Consider the following 22,991-nt stretch of genomic DNA (forward strand, 5'->3'; position numbering starts at 1 on the left):
CAAATCCCCAGGTTGTTGGATTTAAAGGAAAAAAAAAATTCAGCTCAGGAAAAAAACCAAAACCCAAACATTAACACATTGGTCTTTGCAGTATGACCTAATTATTTTTTCATTTCAGATGAACCACTTTCATGGGTGCTGGGGAAACTTATAAGATGTTCATCATGTTGAAGTAATTTGCAGGCCCCTCAATTCTCAGAATTAAGAACAGGCATTAGGTAAAGAGCTAAATTAGATGAAAACCAATCCAGACTCACTGTGGAGTTATTCATGTGCACACAATTCAGAGTGTTCAAACACACGGTCTGGTGCTGTTCAGAGATTTGTTTTTCTTGTGTTTATCTCCCTAGGCCAAGTGTAGATTATTAAAGCTTGGATTCCCTGAGTCCAAGAGAAGGAATCATTTTTATTCTCAGTGACTTTGGATTAAATGGATTGGCACATGTGTTTTGTTGTACAGAGTGGACACACACTGGGTTTCAGGCACACCTCCTGCAAACTCTTTTGTGTAGACTTCATTAATATTCTGCTAATACAGTCAAGGCACACAGCACTCAGCCATTTAAGCATATTGCTGACCTCAGGTGTGTGAATTCCCCTTTCAGTGTTCAGTGTGGTGGTGCACAGGACACTGTACCTCGTTGTGTCTTCAGAACTGCTCATTTTTTTTGTTGAATTGAACCACTATGAATGCAGCAAATAGAATCTACTTTGGGTGAAAGTGTCTGTCTCCAAGACAAAATTACTGAAGAGCAAGAGATTTTTGGGGTTAGCCAGCAGTATTTAGTGCTGCTTCCATATCACACTCAGTTGGGATCTACAATACACATTGATCCACTCTGGGACCTCTACTCACTACATCCAGCACTTCCCCCTTGCAGCCTTGGATATAAAACAGGCACCTCTGAGCTGCTCCTGCCTGTGCAGCACCTGGGACCATACTCAGTGTGGCCAAGGGCTGCTTTTAGACCCATCAGTGTTGTTGTTTTTGTCTCTCCATAGGTTCTCAGCATGGTGATCAATGCAGCTTACAAGCCAGGGAGTGTTTTACGAGAACTGCAGCTAGTGGAAGACCCTCAATGGAATTTCCAAGAGGAAACACTGAAAGCAAAGTAAGTCTTCAGTGTGTGTTCTTTTATTGGGGAGGTTTCAAAAGTGGAACTGACTAGGAAAAGGAAAAAAGAGAGAAGAAAAGATTTTTTTTTCTATTGTGAGAGTTTTACTTTTCTAATTATCTTTTTGCTTCATTGAATTATTTGACTCATTCTGTACCAACTTATGAAATTAAATACTCACCTCAACGGTTCATTTCTATTGTCTTTCTGCAAGCAGCCGTCCAGTTTTCGATGAAGTGAAGTTCTGAATTTTATGATAAGCTGTTCTTATAAGCTTTACTATTACTGAATTAACTCAATTCCTGGATTTCTAAATGTAGGACTATTGCTACTTTTAATGTAGAGCCTGTCAGGCTAATGCAGAAAAAAACTGGTGAGAAGGAATGGTAGAAAAAAAAGCTCAGACAAATTAGCAGGGACACGTTTTTTAGCAGGAGAGTGATTAGGACAAAATAGTAGGAGATCAGAAATTCAAGTCAAGATTTGATACTTTTCTAGAATATGTGTCTATTAAATACTCAATCTCTCCTTCCAACTTTAAAGTCTACCCATTTATATATTCTTTATGTAATGGATATACCTACGATGTATTTCAACAATCCTTGTTGGGAGAGGGGAGTCTTGCCTAAGCTCTCTCCAGAGTCCCTCTGAAGAGCAATTCTTCCCATTTCAAGATGGATGTCAACAAACAGTTCTTTGAAGACAGCTCTCTTCATTGACTAATGGTCACCTTGACTTTTTGAGTACTGAAGTTAAATGCAGCAAATCTCGCCCTTTGTACTGAACTCTGTTACTGCTTTTCAAAGAAAAGCAATTTTCTCTTGGTTATTAGAAATGATTGGCTGCCAAATACAGCACTATTGATTGCTATTGTATTTGATCTTTGCCCATGCAGATGCTGTAGAAAGTTCACGTATTCTTTGGTTGAGGGAGAGAATTGAGGACCTTTTATTCTGCATACTCTTACGTTGTGAAGGAGAAGTGCAAATAGAAATGAAAAGCTACAAGAAAATCTTATTTTTAATTTGCTTTTCACTCATGTGGAAAGTAACGCTTTTGTGTTTGTCAGTTAAAATGTTGTGGATGGAAATCCAAAAGTCAACCTTGAGCATGCAGATTTTCACTAATAACAAGTCATTGTCCATGACCTGCTTTGCATTTATTCCAGGCTCCCACACCTTGTACTAGCAAACTTTAGATAATGCACTCCTACAGATACTTGCACCACAACTACAGTTGTGAAATCAGGTTGTAATAGCCCATCTTAGTATCCTGTCCTGCAGAGAATGGCGCTTATGGGCAGTTTTGCTATTAGCAGTATCCAAAGTAGGATTTGTTGGGGTTTCTCACTTAAGTTTGGGGATCTGCCTTGTTCAAAAACAGAAGTATTTGTTTCTTAAGGCTGCTGCAATCCATATTTCCAATGGGAGGCAACCTGGAAAATGTTTGACAGGCAATCCTTGATAGTCAGCTGTTTCTACAGCTCAATCCACTGCGACCCCCAGCAGCCTGCTGACTCCAGCTGTGCTTACACTGGCAAGACCGGATCAATTGGCTGCCAGAGATTGTCATCACTCCTTTGTATCACATTAATTAGTTATCCTCCTTCACTGATACCTGATGTTCTAATCATAGTCATGAGCACCTCCATCTCTGTTACTTCTTCCATCATGCTTTTGCCCATCCTTTCCTGTGTCTGTTTCTTCCTCCCATCCATTCAGCAGGACAGCCAGGCTGCTGGGATATATCTTATATCTAAATAGCTGCCAGATAAAAGCAGCAAGAAGATTTGGTGTTTTATGTTGGCCAACCAGTCACAGGCTGTGCGTGTGTTCCTGTGTGCTGGCTGCCCCAGGAGGCAGCGACTTCAGCTCCTCAGTGAGTTGTGCAGCATCTTTCCACTATATTAAGCCACAAAATGGATCATTACAGGCTCAGAGCTGGGACAGCAAGTTTTGAAGTGACTTCTGAGAATAGCAGTGTGTTCTTATTCAGCATGGCTCCTGAGGAGACAGAGCTAATGGGGCTGGGCAGCACCTTGTTCCTGCAGCTGTCTGGCTTCTGGGGCTGGAGCTCTTTTCACAGAGCAGTGCTTGGTGGCCATTTCAGCTTGCCTGTGGGTAGTTTGGGTACTTTTAAGAGTGTATGACAGAGGGCTGGTATGCCCCAGGACTGACTGGCTGCCCTAGCACTTCTGAGTTTGCTTGAGTTGCTTCATCAAATTTAATTGCATTTGGTTGTTCAGGAGCAGAAAAGAAAACATGGTCATGGAATCAGATATTGTGGAACATGCAAGGGCACATGACACAGTACCTCAGGTGTGACAGCCAGTTGGGCTCCAGAATCTTAAACTGAGACCCATAATGAGCAAATTCCTCTATATCCTGATGTGCAGCTACACAGACTTCTAATGGTGCCTCGGTGCTAATGATGACAGCTCTGCCTCTGGAGCGGGGCTGCTGTAATGTGACATGTCATGTCACCACCTTCCTTCTGATGGGAACTGACACCTCCTTGGATGTGGGGAATGTTGCTGTTTGTTTGCAGCGATGGCTGCAGTGGGATAGAGCAAAGGGGAGGGAGGGAGGAGGGTGATGAAGAGAAGGCTCTTTTTCCCACTGGCACAAATGCCAAATGATGGACTGCCAGGAATGCATTATCTCAGTCCGAGGGCAACCTGCATTTCGTTTGCTCTGCTGTCATGAGTGACCAGTGCAGGATCAATTATGCTCACCTTGCCAAGAAGATAAACAATTTAGATTGTCCAAAGAGATGTGTCTGCAGTGTGTGATGGCAGTTGTTTCCCATCAGCACTGCTGGCTCTCCATGAAAATAGTCAAACCTGATTTATTGGTGATGATGAGCTAGAAATGTCAGGCTTGATCCTCTGAGTTCCCAGAAGGGCTGGCCAAAGCTGTAGGCATTCAGCTCTTAAGAGTTTTGGTGCTTTAAGTTCAGTGACTACTGATTTACCTTTCCAGTTTTACATAAAATGCCTGAGGGACTTTTTGCATTGTAAGGATTTTCATTTTTAAAAGCTCTAAGTGAGGCTGTTTAGGCTTACCCATATTTGCAGGACATTGGACATAATCAGTACCAGTGTGTGCAGAGTTATCTCCTGGGTCTTGTGACCCAGTTGATCAAAATAAAAAATACGAGGTTTCCTGGACACCTTCATTAAATGCAGTTTTGATTGTTGCTCAAATGCAATGGCTGAACTCCAGGAATATTTACCCCTATCCCAGACATCATTGCTTATTTATGAGGCTGCCTTTCAAAGTCTCCTCAGATGCTTTAGAAGACTGCCTTTCACTTGTGATAGGTGATGCTGAGGTGTTTCAAGTCTTCTTTTCCTCAGCCTTTGCTAGTAAGGGTTGCTCTCAAGCCTTCCAGGTCCCTGATCCTGTTCGAGGGAGTGAAGTGTTACCCCACAGTAAATGGAAAAGTAGTTAAAGGCCTTGGAAACAAACCGGTTGTACACAAGTGCATGAAACCATTTGAGATGCAACCAACTCTGACTGAGAGCTGGCCAATGTCATTGCAAGGCCCCTCGCTGTCATGTTTGGAAGCTAATGAGGATGAGGAAAGTTTTCTGATGTCTGGGAAAAGGCAATTATCACATCCCTCCTCAGGAAGGGCAAGAAGGGGAATCCAAGTAAGTACAGGCTGTCAGCCCAACATTCCTAGGAAGGTTATTGGGTCACTACTCTTGGAAGCCATTTCCAAGAACATGCAGGACCAGTAGGTGACTGGCAAGAACCAAAGGGTGAACTGTGCCTGATGTGATGAGATAATTAGATGGTGGTTGAGGAAAAAACAGTGGAAATTAATTTATGTTCATTTTAGCAAGGTTTTCCACATAGTCTCCCATAGTGTCCTTAGAGCCAAGCTGTGAAGATGTGGATTGAACAAGTGTGTAATGAGTGGAAAGTTAACTGGACACAGTCATTAACAAGAAGTCCAGGTGGCAGCCTCCTAGTTATGGGTCTCCTCAAAGGTCAGAACAAAGCTGCAGGTTGTGTGATTCAGTTTCTTTTCCACACCAGCTCTGCCACGTACTTACTGAAGCACTGGAAGGATGAATTAGCATGACCAGGTGGCCTTCTGTGCCAAATACTGGAGACAGAAGCCATTAAGACCAGTGAAATGACTCAAACCCTTTATTTCTGTAATCAGGAGGAGGTGTAATGAAACACACCCTTCCAACCAGAGCATTCCAGTACCCTCTCTGAATCCTGTCTTCAGGGTATCACTGGGTGATTAAATAGCTTTGAAGGAAGTTAACTTCTTATGTTTGACAGACTTTAAGGGAGTAAGACAAAATGAAAATTTCTTGCAAAGGAATAGGCAGGAGGTTTTGGTCCCCCAAAAGGAACTTGAGGCTTTTACTTACTGAGTTGTTCATACGAGTCTCAGGAACTGACAGAACTCTTTAGAATGAGACTTCTGAAAATGAGGGTAATCTCAATGTTACTGCTTTTTGAAGTGTCTTCAGCATGAGACTTCTTGTGCCATCACACAATAGTCCTGAATTGGATCTCCTAGGAGATACTATATTCTCAGGAATCTTCAATCTATTTTAGCACCAAAGGAAACTGCAACAGAAGAATGATATTGCAAACACAATGTTGTTCATTTAATGTTTTTACTCATGGGTCAGTGAAGATCCCAAGTGTATTTTTCAAGGAAATAGTTTCAGCCGTGAGGTTTTCTCCAGTTTTGGGATCTGAAGGCAGAGGGAGGAAAGGAAGATTTCTTTAGTTTTAGCTAATTTTTTTTTAAAGTACAGTGATTTCTAAGAAAACTGAAAATGTTATCTTTGACACAGCAGTTTTCCAGGTCTCCATTGCTGTGCATACAGATCACTTGCTGCTTACAAGTGGTTGGGAGGAGAGCAGTCTGGGTATAAAAACATCCATAGGAGTATCAGAAGTTGGTAATTATTTGAGAGATGATAATGGAAAAGGGTTTTCTGCAAAGGAGCTCTTTCCACATGGCTGTCCTACAACAGTTGCTCAGATTACATTTGGTGGTGTTTATGTTAAAAATCTTTATTGTGTGACAAATATGGAAAATATTAGTAGAACTTCATTTATAGTTGAAAGAGGTGCTGCCAAGGCCAAAATTATGTGAAAAATAATACTGTGGCCAGTACTAACACCTTGTGTTATTGAGACTGATTGCTGCAGTCATGGTGATCTCCATTTTGCCATCCATTCTGTTAATTGCCATGTGTGTTGCATTCAAAGCAGACTATGAAATCAGTCAGTTGTTCATTTTCCTAGTTTCATCTTTTCCTTTCAGCAGGCACTGTAGTACAATGGGTCCTTTCTGGGCAGCCAAACACAATAGGAAGCACACAGTTAGAAAGAGTCAGCCATCCTTGAATAATACCCATCAGGCAGCTTTCTTAGCTTATAAGAAAGAAGATCAAGAGGCAATTTGATTATAGTGTGTTTGCAAGGAAACAAAACCAGACGCAGTCTTTTCATCCTAGTGGTGAAAGTCAGAACAAGGACAAATAAATGTGAGTTTAATTCAATGCCTCTGGACCTAAAATGAAGCGTAGGCACATGAGGTATAGGTAGAGGTGCTCCCTCTGTCAGGATTCTTGCAGTGTGAAAACCCTTGAAGGGAGGCTATTGCTTGTCTGGAAGGGATGGTTTGGTCCAACCAAAGTTATTTGGGTTCAGTGAAATCCTGCAGCCTCCCACAAGAGTCAGACTTACCAACCCAGTGATCTGATGGTTAAACCTGATGGCTCCTGGAGAAGTAATAAGGGCAAGAGTCTTTTCAAACACATTTAAAAAGAAATATAAAACATTTATAAATAGATACATTTAAATGCCTGTGGAATTTGGTCTTTTTATGTTAAGTATTGCCAAACTCTGTTCAGCCAGCCTGCCTGGGCAGCTGTTTCATAGGGAAGCTGGAATATAATAGTGCTCTGTACCTGGAAGAAACACTTTTTCATTTTTGCAGCATTTGTCCAGGTTTTTAAAGGTGTGTGAAAAGTTGGCTAATTAAGTCATTCGTTCATTCATGTGAATGAATCCAGGATTGGCTCCATGACTTGAGGTCCTTGGTCAGGCACCAAATGGGGTATGTTGGGGAAATGCTCAGTCTGGTTATGGCGGAGTTGTTCTCAGACCCAGGTTTCATTTGGGTTCTCCTTTATAACACAGTTTCAAACCCTCTTCTTACACCCCAGTATTTCCAGAAGGAGCTATTGAAAGGAAGAGCAGCAAAATGTGGTGTTTCAGTTGCTTTGTGTGACCCAGTAAAACCTTCAGAGATGGAATGGAGTGTGGACACATGCTGCATATTTTAACTCTCTGGCCACAATGTTGTTTCACCTCCTCCTCCTCTTCCATATCTGACTATCAGCAGCTGATTCCCTGCAAGGAATTTATGGATCTTAACACAAAAATGGTTTGTCTCATTTTTCCTGATGACTGTATCTTTGTCTTTCCTTGCCTTTCATCCAGTAATCTTTCTTTCGCTCTCTCTCTCTCTCTTCTTCTTTTGTGTGTGTTACTTTTCTCTCCTCTAAGCACATTTATAATGCTGTAGCACCAGGCTACAGTAGACCATGCAACACTCTTGTGTTGCATTCCTCAGGATGTGTAAGAGATGTTTTAAAAACCTTATCTCACTGTTTACAGTAGCTTGGTGCTGCTGTTTAATAAATTATGGGGATAATTGTTTTTTCAGAGTTTACATGTACAGTGTAGTGCAGCAGGGGTGTAACTGTATCTTTCTTAGCCATTTATCACTCAGAAACACTTCGTATAAAACACCGGAGTAAATGTTTTAGTAGCATAACAAATTTAAGACAAACCTTTCCTTGCAGGTTTCTGCTCTAAGCATTCCCTGTAGAAGTCAGTTTTGGGGGCCTGTTGCTGCAGCCTCATTAAACAACTCTAGAGATTCCTGATGGGACCCTCGGGTTTTATATTGATCATGTCTCAGAATGTTGAAGTCATCTGGTCCCTGTGTGGCAGAGAGGACCATTTCACTCAGATACTTCTTCAGTGTACCAGTAGCCACAGTTGGCACAGTGAATCTTGGAAATCTTTGGGAGCTGGAATGTCATGTGAGAGCAAGAAAGGTGGCAATGGAGAAGACCAAGAGTGCACTGAGGGGCTTAGACACCATCTCCCTTGCAGCCCAAACACAGGGTGCTGACCAGAAGGCTCTTCAGGGCGTATAAGCATCTCACTGTGGATCAGTGTATGAAGAGAAACTACCTTCCTCTCCCTAAAACTTTGCTTCACTTCATAATATGGTCTTGCTGTCCTGTGTAGTATCCTCACCAAGCCTACGGAGATTTTCTCCATCTCTTGCCCTATCTGCACATGTATTCCTTCCTGAATCAAGTCCACACCTCTGATTTATTTCACCCTTTCCTTCCTCAAATCCATCTGAAATGGAGCTACTGAAACAAATAGACTTACTCTGCCTGCCTTTCCAAGAGAGACACTCTCCCAAAAGTCACCAGGGAGGATATCTCCCTAGCAGAGGAGTCTGGTCTGTAGCATCACAGGATGTTGCTTGACTGGTAACATGGGGTTTTTTACTCTTCTGTAGATACAGAGGGAAGACGTACAGGGCGACTGTTAAGATTGTGCGGACGTCGGATCAGGTGGCGGATTTCTGCAGGAGAGTCTGTGCCAAGCTGGAATGCTGCCCCAACTTGTTCAGCCCCGTGCTGGTGGCTGAAGTCTGCCCTGAGAACTGCTCCATTCACACTAAAACCAAGTACAGTGAGTACTGGCCAGATTGCTTTGTGGTGCCAGCTGGGAATCAGAGCAGTGGGAGACTGTGCGTGATGAAGAACAGGAGTTGTATAATACTGTTAATATTGGTATTACTGTGTAATACTGTTACTACTGATTAGGATTCATTTCATCTAAGAGCCCTTATTTAATCCTGACCAAGCCACATGTTCCCTTAGTGTTCTGTACAGAAAAATAGGCATCTCCAGGAAACTATCAATCTCACTCCACCCTAATACATCTGCTTGAAACTCATTGCTTTTTGGAAGTCTTGACTTATCTTCTTCATCTGTAAAGTTCATACAAGGAGCACATAAAAGGAACCTGTAGTGGTAAGCTGAGATTTAAACTGCTACATCTGAGACAGGTTTTTTAGGTGAGATTAATCCTGTCCTACTCAATAAAGAATTTTTGGCATATACACCAGCACAGGCCATGGTGAATGGAGTTTGAGAGCATTAGCTCTCTCTATTCAGAGTGTTTAATATTTAAACATGTTCCTGCCTATACAGGAAGGCTGTTGTTAGGCATGTGTTCAGCACTTTTTGTTGTCAATGTTTCTGATATTATTGGCTCTTTAAACAGGTCAGGAAATTGGAAATGAGTGCTGTCCTTCTTCCACAAAGGTTGCAAAAAGCAATATGATTGATTTAAAACAACTATTTCCTGTATGGTGGCAGAGTAGAAGGAGAAATGAGCTCAATAAGATACTCAGATCACTGAGAATGGGTTTCTGTAGAAGTCCACACCTGAGCTAGACTCCTACTGGTAGCAAATGGAGAGCTGGAGGAGTGCAGCTGGGAGAGCTTCAGCTGAGATTGTCTCATCTCAAAGCTGATGGTTGTATGTGGCTTGTAGAACTGTGCCTCAAAACTCCACTGATTTGGTGAACAACTCAATTCACTTACGAGCTTTGACATGGGCAACTAGAGTGCAGTCCTGAATCTGTAGCAAGAAGCAAGCTAAGGTTTCCTTCCTTTGATGGGTAAAGGTTTTTATGGGCATTCTGCTTCATTTCTACAGCTTATTATTATGGGAAGAGGAAAAAAATCATTAAGCCACCGATTGGGGAAAATAACAACATGAAAAGTGGCCATGTCAAGCCAGCCAGGCGCAGAAAAAGGCGGAAATCCATCTTTGTGCAGAAGAAAAGGAGGTCATCAGCTGTTGATTTGAATGCTACAGGCTCTGCAGAGGTATGTGTTGCACTGGGATAGACCAGCAGAAGGCCCTTGCTTTTTTTTTTTGTCCCCCATTCTGCATTTCCTTTTGGGGGGTTTCTCAGCACACCTGAACATTTCTACTTCATTTTCTATTTTGAATCCTTCCTTGCAACTCTCTTCTTCTAAGGTCAGACTGGTTTTACTGGGACACTTTGAGGATTTTTGCCTTTTTCATTTTAGAGTTAGCAGACAGATATTTTGCTCCCCCCTTCATATTGCTCACTAACTAACATGCTACCTAATATTATATCTTTGCTTTCCTTTGCTTCCTTGTAGGCAGGCAGATGAGCCTGTTAGATGCTCTCATGGCATGTGCCAGGGAGAAGGAGCTCTGTCATCCATGTCTAAGATCTCCAAGTATTTAAATAATAATAGCTCCTGAACCCTCGTGGTTTCAAGGAATTTTATTTTTTCATTTACTATTGGTAGTATTTTTGGCTTATAACTTTGAGCCATAGTAGTTCTGGAAGCTTTAGAATACAAGCGAATGGTTTGTATCCCAAATACAGGGTCTTTGAGGCCTCAGTATGCTGTGTGATACAACATGGTCTCAGCTTCAGCAAGGATTCATGTCCAAATACAACTTGGAGCAGACTTAGTTCTATGTGGACTGTTTCTGAGTGGTTTTCCTATGATAGTAATAAAAAGTTCTTGTCTGGTTTCCCTTCCTCAGGTCAGTGCCAGTGATTGCTTTGTGCAAACTGAGGTAAAACTGATTTACCTGAATTCCCTCTACTTGAGCTAGAGGGGGTTATTTTAGTCAGCTTTCAGTTGATTGCTTGCATCTTCATGGCTTGGTCCTCATTTAGGTGTAGTTCTGCTTCATTTCCTTACATTATACCTGCTTCAAAGGAATTTAAACTTACTTTAAGCCTGAATCAACCATTAGCCAAGTTTTTCGACCTTTCAGCCCATACAACTGTCTTTGTCAAAAGTTGCTCTTTCACTCAAGACCTGAGCATATGACTTGGCTGCATGCTCACACTGTGATCAGAGCTAAGCTGTCGAAGCCATTTGGGCAACTTAGGTATATATAAAGTTAAAAATGCACAGTTTCCATCAGTTGGTGTGTGCTTGCAAGCTCTGTGTGACAGAAATAATGAGAATCTGGTGTAGTATCCTTTAAATGGACATGTGTGCTTCCCCTTTAGCAGTTGGGTGGTTGGCTGAAAGCAGGGAAGTCTGGGTGAATTCCTCTGACCTGGCTTTTACAGAAATGTCAGCTAAGAAATCAAGTACTTGATTTAGTACTTGTACATCTAGATATTTTTTAAAGGCACCAGAATTTCCTTCCTTTCAATACCAGTGACACCCACGACAATTTGAAGCAATGTGAGGGTACAAATTCAAGCCTATTTCTGATTTTACTACATCTCAAGCAACCAGAGTTCTATTTTATACCTTTAGAATTTTTCATTTCCCCTCCTCCAGTGCATCCACAGTGCCACAGGTTTTGAGATACCAGCCCAACAAAGGAACATTTCATGCCAGATGAGTTATTGCTGTTGACCTTTTCTTGGAAGGAGAAAAAGGATTTTCCATCGTGGGTTTTTTTTCTTCTACATTTCCTAGCAAATCTAAATCGAGGGCTAATCTACTTAGCACTGTAATGAAAATGAGGTAATTGGGTTAAAATAAATGTTACCCTGGACCAGCATGGTCCTGGGCATGCAGTTTGACCCAGTGCCTTTTGATTTGCTGCTGGATTAATCTCTGGGTGCTGTTTCTCTGGTGGCCCCTGTGCAGGAGAGTGAAGAGGATGAGCCGGACGCGATGGAGGATGAGACGGGAAGTGAGGAAACCAGCTCGGAGCTCCGGGATGACCAGACGGACACCTCCTCTGCCGAGGTGCCCTCGGCCAGGCCCCGGAGAGCCGTCACCCTGCGGAGCAGCACCGAGTCGGACAGAGCCCCTGCCACGGAGAGAGCGCGGCGGAGCCGCAGACCACAGCCCCACTCCTACAGCGAGGCAGAGAAGTGCACACAGGGCAAGGAGGTGAGTGTGTCCATAGGCTTCACTCCCATTTAACAGCAGTGTTCTTCCTAAGTGAACCAGCACAGAATCACAGAATCCCAGGCACTCAGCAATAGGACAAGGGGACAGAGGCTTAAGCTCTGCCAGGGGAAATTTAAGTTGGATATCAGAAGAAACTTCTTTACAGAGAGAGTAATCAGGCATTGGAACGGCCTGCCCAGAGAGGGGGTGGATTCCCCATCCCTGGAGGTTAATAAACTGAAATTGGACATGGCACTGAGTGCCATGATCTGGTAAAGGGACTGGAGTGGACCAAGGGTTGGACTTGATGATCTCGGAGGTCTTTTCCAACCCAATTGATTAAATGATTCAATGATTGTATAATGTGCTGAGTTTGAAGGGACCCACAAGGATCATTGAGTCCAGCCCTTAGTCGTGCACAGGACCATCCTCAAGAGTCACACCAAGTGCCTGAGAGAATCATCCAAATGCTTCTTGAGCTCTGTTAGGCTTGGTGCTGTGACCACTTCCCTGGGAAGCCTGTTTTTCTGCCCAAACACCCTCTGGGGGAAGAACCTTTTTCTAATATCCAACCTAAACTTCCCCTGACACAACTCCAGGCCATTCCCTTGGGCCTTGTCACTGATTCCCGTAGAACAGAGATCATTGTCTGCCCCTCCCAAGGAAGTTGTGACTGCAGTGAGCTCTCCCCTCAGTCTCCTCTTCCCCAGCTGAACACACCAAGTGCCCTCAGCTGCTCCTCCTGCAGCTTCCCCTCACGGCCCTTCACCATCTTTGTTGCCCTCCTTTGGACTCACTCTAAGAGCTTAATATCTTTCCTATATTGCAGTGACCAAAACTGCCACAGCATTCAAGGTGAGGCCTCCCCAGTGCAGTGCCAGACCTTCCTCATCAGAGAAGGGCAGCCCTGCCCTGGTTCTCCATGTGAAATAGTTTTCTTTATGAAAACTTCTGGGCTTTTTTTTATTTGTAGGAAGTTAAGCAAGAAGAGGAAGAGAAGCTTGTCCTGGACAGTAATCCATTGGAGTGGACTGTGACGGATGTTGTGAGGTTTATTAAACTCACCGACTGTGCACCTCTTGCCAAAATCTTTCAGGAGCAGGTAGAAGTCTTTACATAACTTGTCTCGTTGTGTCTGTGGTGCCTGTTCACATCACAGTTCATACCACCTTGATAGCTGGGCTTGGGGCTTTGATAAAGAGATTATGACCAAACTTTAGATCCCTTCATGTCAGGTTATAGCACAAATTTTGGCCAGGCCTGGAAACCCTTAGAAACTTGACTCAGAGCCTTGCCAGATCCTCAGAGTGGGACCAGAAACTCAATAGCCTGAATCCTGAGTATGAGGTTTAGACCTTTCAAGCCATAGTCCACAGTGCCATCCTGGCATAACATAGGTAAGCACCTCAGTGTAAAACAGGTTGTGGTTATCTGATACCTAGAAGCTTTCTCCTGGCCACATGGGTTCCACCTTTTTTTAAAATATTCACCCAGAAAGTAGAAAAATGCTGCTTGAACTCAAAACTGGCTGCCTGAATTGTGTCATTAACACCCAGATGCCTTGAGTATGTAGACACCTAATTCCTAACTGCATTCCTCTGAAGATCTGCCCGTCAGGCCCTTGGATGACCTAATTTTAGGACATGCCAATCATCTGCCCCCCATTAAGCAGGAGGGCTTGCAGGAGCAAAAGCCAATGCTCTTCATCTCGAGCCAGTGTGAATGTGTAAGATCTGTATGGAAAGAGCTTTTCCTTGGCTATTGAGTAGCAGCCACTGCTGAAAGTGAAGGGCAGCGCTAACAAATCTTGGGAAGAAGCAAAAGTGGTTAATTAGGCCATGGCTGATGGCAGGCAGTGTTATGGCCAACTGCACATTGAACTGTCTCTGATTCTTCACCAGGAATAACTCTGTGCCTGAGGCATCTGCTTTAGCTGGGAGAAGGTGAAGTGTGAGTCTAGAGCAAGGCTGAAACTCTCCATAGCGGGATGGTGTAGTCACCCTCTCACAGTGTGCTCCAACCATTTGTTAATAAGCCCGCAGTAACATTTGGGCTTGAAAGCCAACACTGCCTCTCTTTGCCAGAGAGTTTTATAAGGACTTTAATCAAACACACATGACTGGAGCTTTTCCCTGTGAAGCTGTGGTGCAGTGGGCCGTGCTGTGAAGCTTCATTGGAGGAAGAACCTGAGCCGTGGACAGTCCTGATCAAAGCAGCACTTAAAGTGTCCAAATCCTCTTTTTGTGTAATACTGACTAATCAGTGCTGTCCTGGGGAGTTTATGCTGCCTGTGAGTTGCTGTGCTTAGACTCTGATCCTCCCTGAGGGATCAAAAGCAGTTTTGTAGCCTGCTTCTATGCTTCTCAGTCCATTAAAGAATAAAGAGGACTTGAGATATGAATTAAGAAGAGGATCATAAAGCCATCAGAAGTCCCCAGTAACATTGCTCATCTGGGGTGCTAGTTTGTGCAGTTTGGTGCAGAGATATGTCTGACAGAAGTGACCTCCAGAGGTCCCTTCCAGCCTACACCACTCTGGGACATTGGAGGTTGCAAGGGCTTCAGGTGGTCCAGGTCCCTCTCTCTTGATCATTCAGCAGCTGAAGAGGAAAAAGGCAGGTCCTGAGTGGACCAAAGGACCTGGCATGGAGCAAGTGAGAAATAAACCTGTGCTGAGCAAATCATGGGCCAGAGGAGTCAGGGGAAGGGTCTGACTTGGCAGTGGGACCAGCATCAGTTTTTCCATCCAGCTCCCTCCTGTGTCTTCTGAGTGCTCTCTTCAGCCTCCCCCTTGTTTCAGTTCCTCAGGCATAAAATGGGACTGAGCAGATCTCTGTGTACCTTGCAGAGTTTCTTTAGAAGGTGATCCTTCATTTCAGCAGCTCAGAGGCTTTTCCCAAACTGGAAGGTGAAAGAGCCTATGAAGACACACTAGACAACTTCTGACAAAGCATGATGTATCTCAGGGAAAGGAGATGGGCAGCATCAAAGTGGGAGAAAAGGGCAGAGGACAGAATACCTTTAATTTTTGGGGCAAACCTCCTTTCTTGCTTCTCCAGGCTTGGTTGTACCCTCTGCACCCCAGAGTCCACAAGAAAACTCATTTTCCCTTTCTTTTCTTCCCCAGGACATTGATGGCCAAGCCCTTCTGTTGCTGACACTGCCCACGGTGCAGGAGTGCATGGAGCTGAAACTTGGTCCAGCCATCAAACTGTGCCACCAGATCGAACGAGTAAAAGTTGCTTTCTATGCACAATATGCCAACTGACTGCACTTCTCCGTTTCTTTCTGCCCTCCCTCTTGTACCCTCTCTTTTTTAGCATTTCAACCTGTTCAAGGGGTTTTTTTCCCATATCCCTTTTCTTTTCCAAGAACACATGGAAATGGAAGCACTCAGAATTAATCTGTGGGGGGGAGAAACAAACACAAAGGAAAACTAGCAACAAGTTGAACTAATTTTTCTGTAGTTGTAAAGCACACCAAGAGACTGCTGGCACCTCTCCTCATGAGCCTCACCAACCTGTTACCCCATGGTGCAAGGCCAGCACGAGTCAGATGGTTTGTCATCATCAGAACAAACCTACTGATGGCAGACACATTCCCAAGGAGAAGGGTCAGGCACTTCCAGATGGTGATGGTTTGTCTAAGCCGATTTCTGGACATGAACCTTTACTTTAGCCAACTCTTGACATGCTTCTTTCATATTGAAATGTAAGTGATTGTTTGTAGTATTACCTAAGGTTTACTGCAAATCTGATCTTGGTGATCAAGGGTTTTTTGTTGTTTTTTTCTCCTGCCTCTCCAGTTTTACAAAAGGACAGTGTGTTATACCAGTCATAAGCTGTGTTATTCCTGAGTGATTTATGAAAGAGGACTCCACCCCTGGTGTCTATGTATTGGACAAAGTTGCAGCAAACTGACAGGAGTGACACAAGACCTGGGTGCAGTAGCACATCCTGAGCTATGCTGGCTCTGCACAATAAGCTGAATGTCTGTGTGATGGGATCTGTACAAAACTCCATTCTTGAACAGCAACATGAAAGCTTTCATAGTCAAGCCCATCCTCTTCAATCCAAGTCAATTAAAAGACCTGACTCTGAGCCCCAGAGGGTGGGAAAAAAAACCTGTTCAGATTTAATGATGAGACTGTTGAGGGAATGCTGGTTTCATTTGCAATTTCATGAATCTTGTTGCTGGGTGGGAATAAAAAGCATCAATCTTTTCAGGCTGTGTCACCACAGTGTTTAGGATCGAATCAAACATGGTCTATATTTAGTGACTGGACCTGGCACTTAGTGCTGTGTTTTAGTTGACAAGGTGGTGATTGGTTACAGGTTGGAGTCAACGATCTTTTCAACCTTAATGATTCTGTATTTCTTTATAAAGCCCTCAGATTGTCCCAGTGCCAGCCTGGCTAGTGAAACTGGGGGCTTGCTTCATGCAAAGCAGGGTAAAACACCAGAGAGAGTGAGGAAATGGGTTGGACACCCTGAGTTTGCCTCAGCTGTGTTTCTGTTTCCCATTTACTTTGCAGGGATATATAAACCCATTAGTCACATGTGTTGAGCTTGAATTCTCTATCACTTAGCAGAGGTTGTTGGCATCACAGTAATGAAAAGTTCTTCCAAAAGCAAGAACCAAACTGGGAAAAAGTCAGAATTCTACTCTTCATTTTAAGGTGCAAATGAATGAACTGGATGTGCAAATGGTGAACTGGGTAGTTTGTGCTGAGTTTTAGGCTGTTTTCCTGGGAAACCACTGTCACTGGCAGGCTTTTGTTCTCACACAGACCCCTGTTCCCTGGCCTCAGAGAACTCAACTTGGAAGTTGTGCACAGCTCTGTTACAATGCCCTGATGCCAAAGCCCACTCAGTGAAAACCACTTCAAAATGAAATACCACTTCTGGCCCTAAACCTGAAGCCAGTGCTTATGGCCAGAGAACCCCCTTCTCAAGCACATCCCATATGGTGACAGCAGACTTGGATCAGAGACTCCTGCTGACCACAGTGTGCTCAGAAGAACCTACTGACTTACACCAGGGTGCAGCTGCTGCATTTTCCTTCATCAGTTTCCTTCTTAAATTCTTCAGAACAAAGGGAGAACTTCAGGAACAAATACTCTGGACTGCTTTGGAATCTGCCCCGAGAGTGTGTTCAGAAGTATTGACTCTGTTTGCTGTGCATCATTTGGGAATTTCTAGTTTGTCTTTCACTAAGTTCCTGATTTGCCACTCAGGAATGTGGTGGTTGCAACTGCTGCAGGCTGGGCCAGATCCTGCCAGCTCCTGAGACTTCATCAGAAATTTTCTTACATGGGAGATCACCAGGACTGGATCTGTTCTCACCTGTTGCTTTGTACTGAAGATCTTTTTCAGGTTTTAACCAACTCAAGGGAGTAGTAGTTGCCTCTGCATCAAATGATGGGGTTTTGTTTCTCAGAAATCCAGGAATAAGATTCTGTAGTGGAGCAGACATTAAAAAACTGGGGTTTCAGACTAGTTTTCCTGCTAACAGTAGCAGTGAAATGTGTCACAACAACTGGTTTGATAACTAGTTTGGATCTCTCTCAGGATCCCCTAAAAACGTCTCTCCTTGTTTCGTCTCTGAAGACAAAAGGATTGGACCCAGCAAAATGAGAGCACAGCTGAGAACATCAGGGAGGGTGTTGCTCCCAGCTCCTCCTTGCTTCAGCCCTGTCCTGGTGTTACATCTGTCAGCAGGAGACAGCTCCTGAGAGAATTCTGTCAGGAGAACTGGATCGTGAGGACATTCAAGGAATGGATGCAGAATGGCTGTTCCCAGGACCAACCCTTTACTTGCCACATCCACCTTCTTCTGAGCATCCTTTGCTGCTCTGATGTTCTTCGAGTTTCTTGCCTCTGGGATTTGTCAAGAGACATTTAACGCTTTTTGGGACATGTATTTGTTTTGTCCATCAACTTGTAACTGTAGATATTCCTATGGCAGCTAATTATTTGTGGAGGCACATTTGGGGAGCAGACTGACACAGACTCTGAGAGCAACCAGCTCTGATGCTGGCTGAGCAGGGAATGGGTGAAGTGTTGAGCCAAGAGCATGGAAATATTTAATGATTGTTCAGGGAAGTTAAATCAAAACTCACCTATTAAACAACAAAAAATGAGTTTTAATTTTATCTTGCGCTGGCTCTTTTATTTCCTCAGGTATCTCTCTCCCCACCATTTGTCTTTCAGCTCATTGTTCTTCAGTGTTGCCTCGTTTATCACTCTCTGTCCTTTCAGAGCAGATGATAACCTGAAATCTTTATGCTAAAGTTACCTTGGGTGGTGAATGCTTTATTATTTTTTTTTTAGTCTGCAGATTGGTAAGAAATACAGGATTGGGATACTGTTGTCTGTTGCACTGATTGCTTTCCAGAAAAGCTGGAGCTGAATTTCTTGGGCAATTTCTTACATAAGTGGAAAATCAATGGTGTGTAGTTTAACTGGACCGTATGCTCGGATTGAGCAGAGATCAGAAGGAACTAATTAGTCTTGCCCGGACTTCATTTCAATTCTGGAACATTAATAAGGCTTTGGAGTAATGTGTACAAAGGAAATTCTGGAATCCTGATCTTGATAGGGTAAAATACCACTTTACTCTGCAATGTGGGAGTATAAACCACTGGGGAAGTTTGGGGATTTGTGTGGTCCAGACCAGGTCCTAAATCAAGTTCAGAGCTGGTGCAGCTTCACAGGTATGCTAATATTAGACAGTGGTGAAGCCACATCTTCTCCTCTCCCTGTTCTGAATTTGGCATCCAGGCCTGAAGTTTATTGTGTTATCCACTGCACAGGGCCACAACTGTGAAGTGCTGAACTCATGATTGCCCAGGGCCAGGAAGAAACCCTGCTGTTGTTCTTGGGCTGTTGGATGCTGAATTTCTCCCACAAGAAGGGTGTGCAGGCACCTGCCACTGGTCTCTCTTTAGGCAAAGGACAAGGATGGGCATTTTTGGAAGAAAAAAAGGGGGGGAAGGGGTTGAAGAATGTGTGTGATACCTGCCCATCCTCATCTGCATTGGCTCCTTTTGAAATGGCACTTTGTCAGGTTAAACAGATCCATGTGCAGGTCCCTGCTCCATTCCCAGCCTTCTCAGCACGTACCTTGACAGAATCAGCCAATTCCAAGTTTTCAAGCCCAAAGCACCTGACTCTGAAATTGGATTAAAACATTAATTTAGGGAATGTCCATGATTCCCTGGTTGGTTGTCCTGCCTTCCTTCTGTCATGAATGCTCTTCTCCCACTCTGAAGGAAAATGCTCTTTTTGGTTTCAGGGCACCTTCTTCCTTTTCAACCCAAAAACACAGTTCCCATCCACACTCCCATTTTTTTCCTCAGTTCCAGAAAGACCAGACCCTGGCTTTTTCTACCTCTCAGAGGCATGATGGCCTCTCAGTGTTGAGGATTTCAGGATCCCCAGCTCTACCATGCAATCCCTTGATAGTTTGGTTCTGGGGGGTGCGGGAACCTCCGAAAAATCCTGTTTCCTCAGGTAACACCAAAATCCAGGCTCATGGTTGCACACCCTGTCCTTGGTGAAGCATCTTGGAGATGCATGTCCTAGCTGAGAGGGCCTGACCCACACTGCCAGAGGTATTTGGATGTCTGTTAGGATTTACAAGGTTTCTCAGTAAGTTAGAAACCTAAGACCCTTTAATATTTTACTCTGGGTGAACAGCTAATTTGCCTTAAACTGGAAAGTCACCATTCCTTGGCTTTAACCTTCAGCCTTTTGTAGTCCCCAGCCATGTGGTGTGGAGCAAACACCATCACAGATTTCTGAAGGCAAACCAGGCAATGCTGGACTGCCATAATTAACATTTAGTCACCTGAAAAGCCTGCCTTGGTCTGTACAGGGCACAGAATTGAATTTGGCAGAGCTGCTGTGCCATCTCAGTGTTCTAGAAGCTCTGTACAGTCAGGGCACTTTGAATACTTTGTGCTTTTCTGGTGCAGCGTGTCTGGAAAATGATGAACTCAGACTTCCTCTCATTTCCAAATTCAAGTGCCAAAAGAGAAGAACATGCTGCAACTGAACACTATTAAAACCAGCTTTATTACACGTGGATAAATATAGTCTCAAGGGCTCCATTTTGGTGCTGAGATATGTCATGCTGTATTTTCCATTGCTTGGGATTACAAAGCTGATTCCCTACTCCAGGAAATATTTTTCTGTAATCTGCAAGGTCTTGAACATTAGGACTTTTTCTTTGCTTGTGCCTGTACACTTCTTAACTCAGATATACTCAACAAACACCCCCTCACCCCCAATCCTGTGAGTTTTGGAGATGTTTTCTACAGTATATTTATGTAAAAACTCTCAGAATGTGGATGCATGTATTTTTCCCCCTCAGTAATGTTTTTCATCACATTACCTGATCCAGAACTAAAGGAATCTGTTACTCAGGGTTTGATTGAGAAATAACTGAGGTTAGTGTTAAGGCCCTCACAGATGGGTGGGCTGTGGGACCAAGTCTTCACCAGTCTTTTTCACTTAAAAAGTCTGCACTTAATTATCAGAAAATTTAAATGTCTCCCTTCTCCTAGTAGGCAGAAATCCAGCTGCAATCTGCCAGATTTAACAAGAGAGGGCTTGTGTCCTTAGGTGCTCATGAACTGCCAGTAAAGGAGCAGAAGCTTTTAATATTCTCATTTACATTTTGGTACAATACTCCAGCAAGTATAAATGGTCTTAATGGCTGCCTGTAGAATATGAGCCAGTCATCAAAGATGAGGGGTTTAAAGCCCAGCAGTCCTTTAAATGTCAGCTGTCCTGGAGAAGAAAAGTGGTTTTGAAATGGTTTGGTGCCATGCCATGGGAATGCTCTCAAAGAGGACACGTGAACTGCACAAACCCAACATGGGTCATAGATTTAAATATTCACGGCCTTTCAGTTTTTAGTCTTTCATGTTAATACTTACAATGAAAAGGGTAAGTTCTGATGACTGCTAAGGATATGGGAGATGGGAGGGTGGGTTTTAGGAAGGAGAGAGGTTGGAGTTCTGGACTTGAGATATCTGTGTGGAGAGGAACCTCTCACAGCAGAGAAGCACAGCTGGGGCTGATGAGTGTCATTCCTGAAAGCTTTTCTGTTTCACAGCTAATATGCTTTGAGTCCCAAGAGGGGACAGGTGAGAGGAAGGAAAGAAGCTTGCTATAGATTTGGAGCTACAATGCTGAAAGGTTCATATTTTGTTTTCCCTGTGGAGATACAGAAATTTGGTTCAGATGTCTCCAGGCTCCTTGGCTGGATAGCAGGCAAGATCAGTCTTTCTTCTTTGTACCCAACTCCTCTGCGTATTCTGGGTTTTGGGGGCTGAAGAACCACCTCTTGCACCTTTCAGAGCTCCATAGGAAATACTGGGCTAAAACCTGAGTTCTGTCTCATAGGAAAAGGTGACATTGCCCTGAGTTCAGGTTGTGGGTCTACAAAACCCTCAGCTCTGTGTTAGGATAAAAATGCTCATTCCCAAAGTACCCCACTTGCTTCTTGTTGCTCCAGTCTTACCAGAGATTATGGACATATAAATGTCCATAATTTATAAATGTATGCATTACATTTCCCCATCCCTGTTCTGCCAGATGTAATCAGTATGTGCCAATATGCAGTTATTCCAGCAGCCTTCCCCTGTGTGGTCCAGCAGAGGTGAAAGTCTCAAGTGCAGGCTTTGAAGGGAGTGGAGTCTTTTCATGTACCATAACAGGACAAAGCAAGCACTTAAACCCTCCTGTCTCTTATTGAATGGCAGAAATTAGCTCCACAACCAGCAGTTATGGTTCTTTCATGGTGATGCACGTTGGAAACCCTTGAATTGTTTTGCATTCCAGTTTGTATGAAGGTTTGACTCGGAAATTTGTGTACATAATCCCTTTGGTGTGTTACAAATAGGTATGTGTGTGTATATATATGTATATATATATGTGTGTGTGTATATATATATACATATAAATCAATCAATGCTGGTGTTTTTAAAGTTCACAGGGCAAAGGGCATGTTGTTGGTTTGCTGTAAGATTCTATTCTGTATATATGTTTTCATGTAAATAAGTGAAAATCTATATTCAGAGTTATATTTTAATTTTTATTCAGAATGAAATAAATCCCCTTTTTACTTGAAACAATTGTAAGCCACGTTGTTAATAAAGTAACAATCATACATCTGTCTGGAATAGTTTTTTGTTTGACTGGGCTGTATTTTGATGTTTCCGTGTGTTCTTCATGCTCCACACCCAGTCTGGATGAAGCTGCCTGGACCAGAGTCTTGCCCTCACTAAACCCCCAAACCTCCATGGAGGTACAACACAGACTCCCTGGCTTAGCCCTCCATAAATGCCAAGCCTTGGGTTTACGTTCCTGCAAGTTCTTCCCAGAAGCAATATGGGAGAACATGAAACAAGGATGATGGTGAGTGGATACAAAAGAGTATCTAAAGAGCTTTTAGGAGAGTGATTGGGAGTAGGGTGATGCAATGAGCAACAGGCAAAGATGGAGAAGCTGATGGTGTCAACACAGGAATTTCAGCAGGGCCACAGCACATGGAGTAGAGACAGCAAACAGAATTTCTCCAGCTACACAGCAGCCACTGGACATTAGTGAAGCCATCCTGCAGTGGTGGAAAAGAGCTATTTGTGGATTCCAGTGGGTGGGCTGTAGAGATACTGACATGCTTTGCAAACCAAAAGCTTGTATTTCTTACATGTCTCATATAAATTTTCTCTGCAGTTACAGGCTGTGTTGAGGAGCTTAAATTCCAGCTTTGCAAGTAATCTCTCAGACTTCTTGATGGCATCCTGAGTCCTGTTGGGCCAGCTTGGCTACCAAGCATTTGCCACCGATCTCATCACCCACCCACGTGTCC

General features: G+C 43.5%; 1 protein-coding gene across 1 annotated transcript in view; it reads left to right on the forward strand.

The window, feature by feature from the left end:
- Window positions 1-21,088, forward strand: part of SFMBT2 (Scm like with four mbt domains 2) — a 116,319-nt gene extending 95,231 nt beyond the window's left edge. The window contains exons 16-21 of the mRNA XM_071552858.1: window positions 1,003-1,112; window positions 8,706-8,881; window positions 9,917-10,089; window positions 11,863-12,111; window positions 13,085-13,213; window positions 15,238-21,088. Coding sequence (XP_071408959.1) covers window positions 1,003-1,112; window positions 8,706-8,881; window positions 9,917-10,089; window positions 11,863-12,111; window positions 13,085-13,213; window positions 15,238-15,378 — 978 coding nt within the window. The 3' untranslated portion in view covers window positions 15,379-21,088. The remainder of the gene's footprint in view (window positions 1-1,002; window positions 1,113-8,705; window positions 8,882-9,916; window positions 10,090-11,862; window positions 12,112-13,084; window positions 13,214-15,237) is intronic.
- The last annotated feature ends 1,903 nt before the right edge of the window (window positions 21,089-22,991 follow it).

Source organism: Pithys albifrons, chromosome 3, assembly GCF_047495875.1.
Source record: "Pithys albifrons albifrons isolate INPA30051 chromosome 3, PitAlb_v1, whole genome shotgun sequence".
Taxonomy (NCBI): Eukaryota; Metazoa; Chordata; class Aves; order Passeriformes; family Thamnophilidae; genus Pithys; species Pithys albifrons.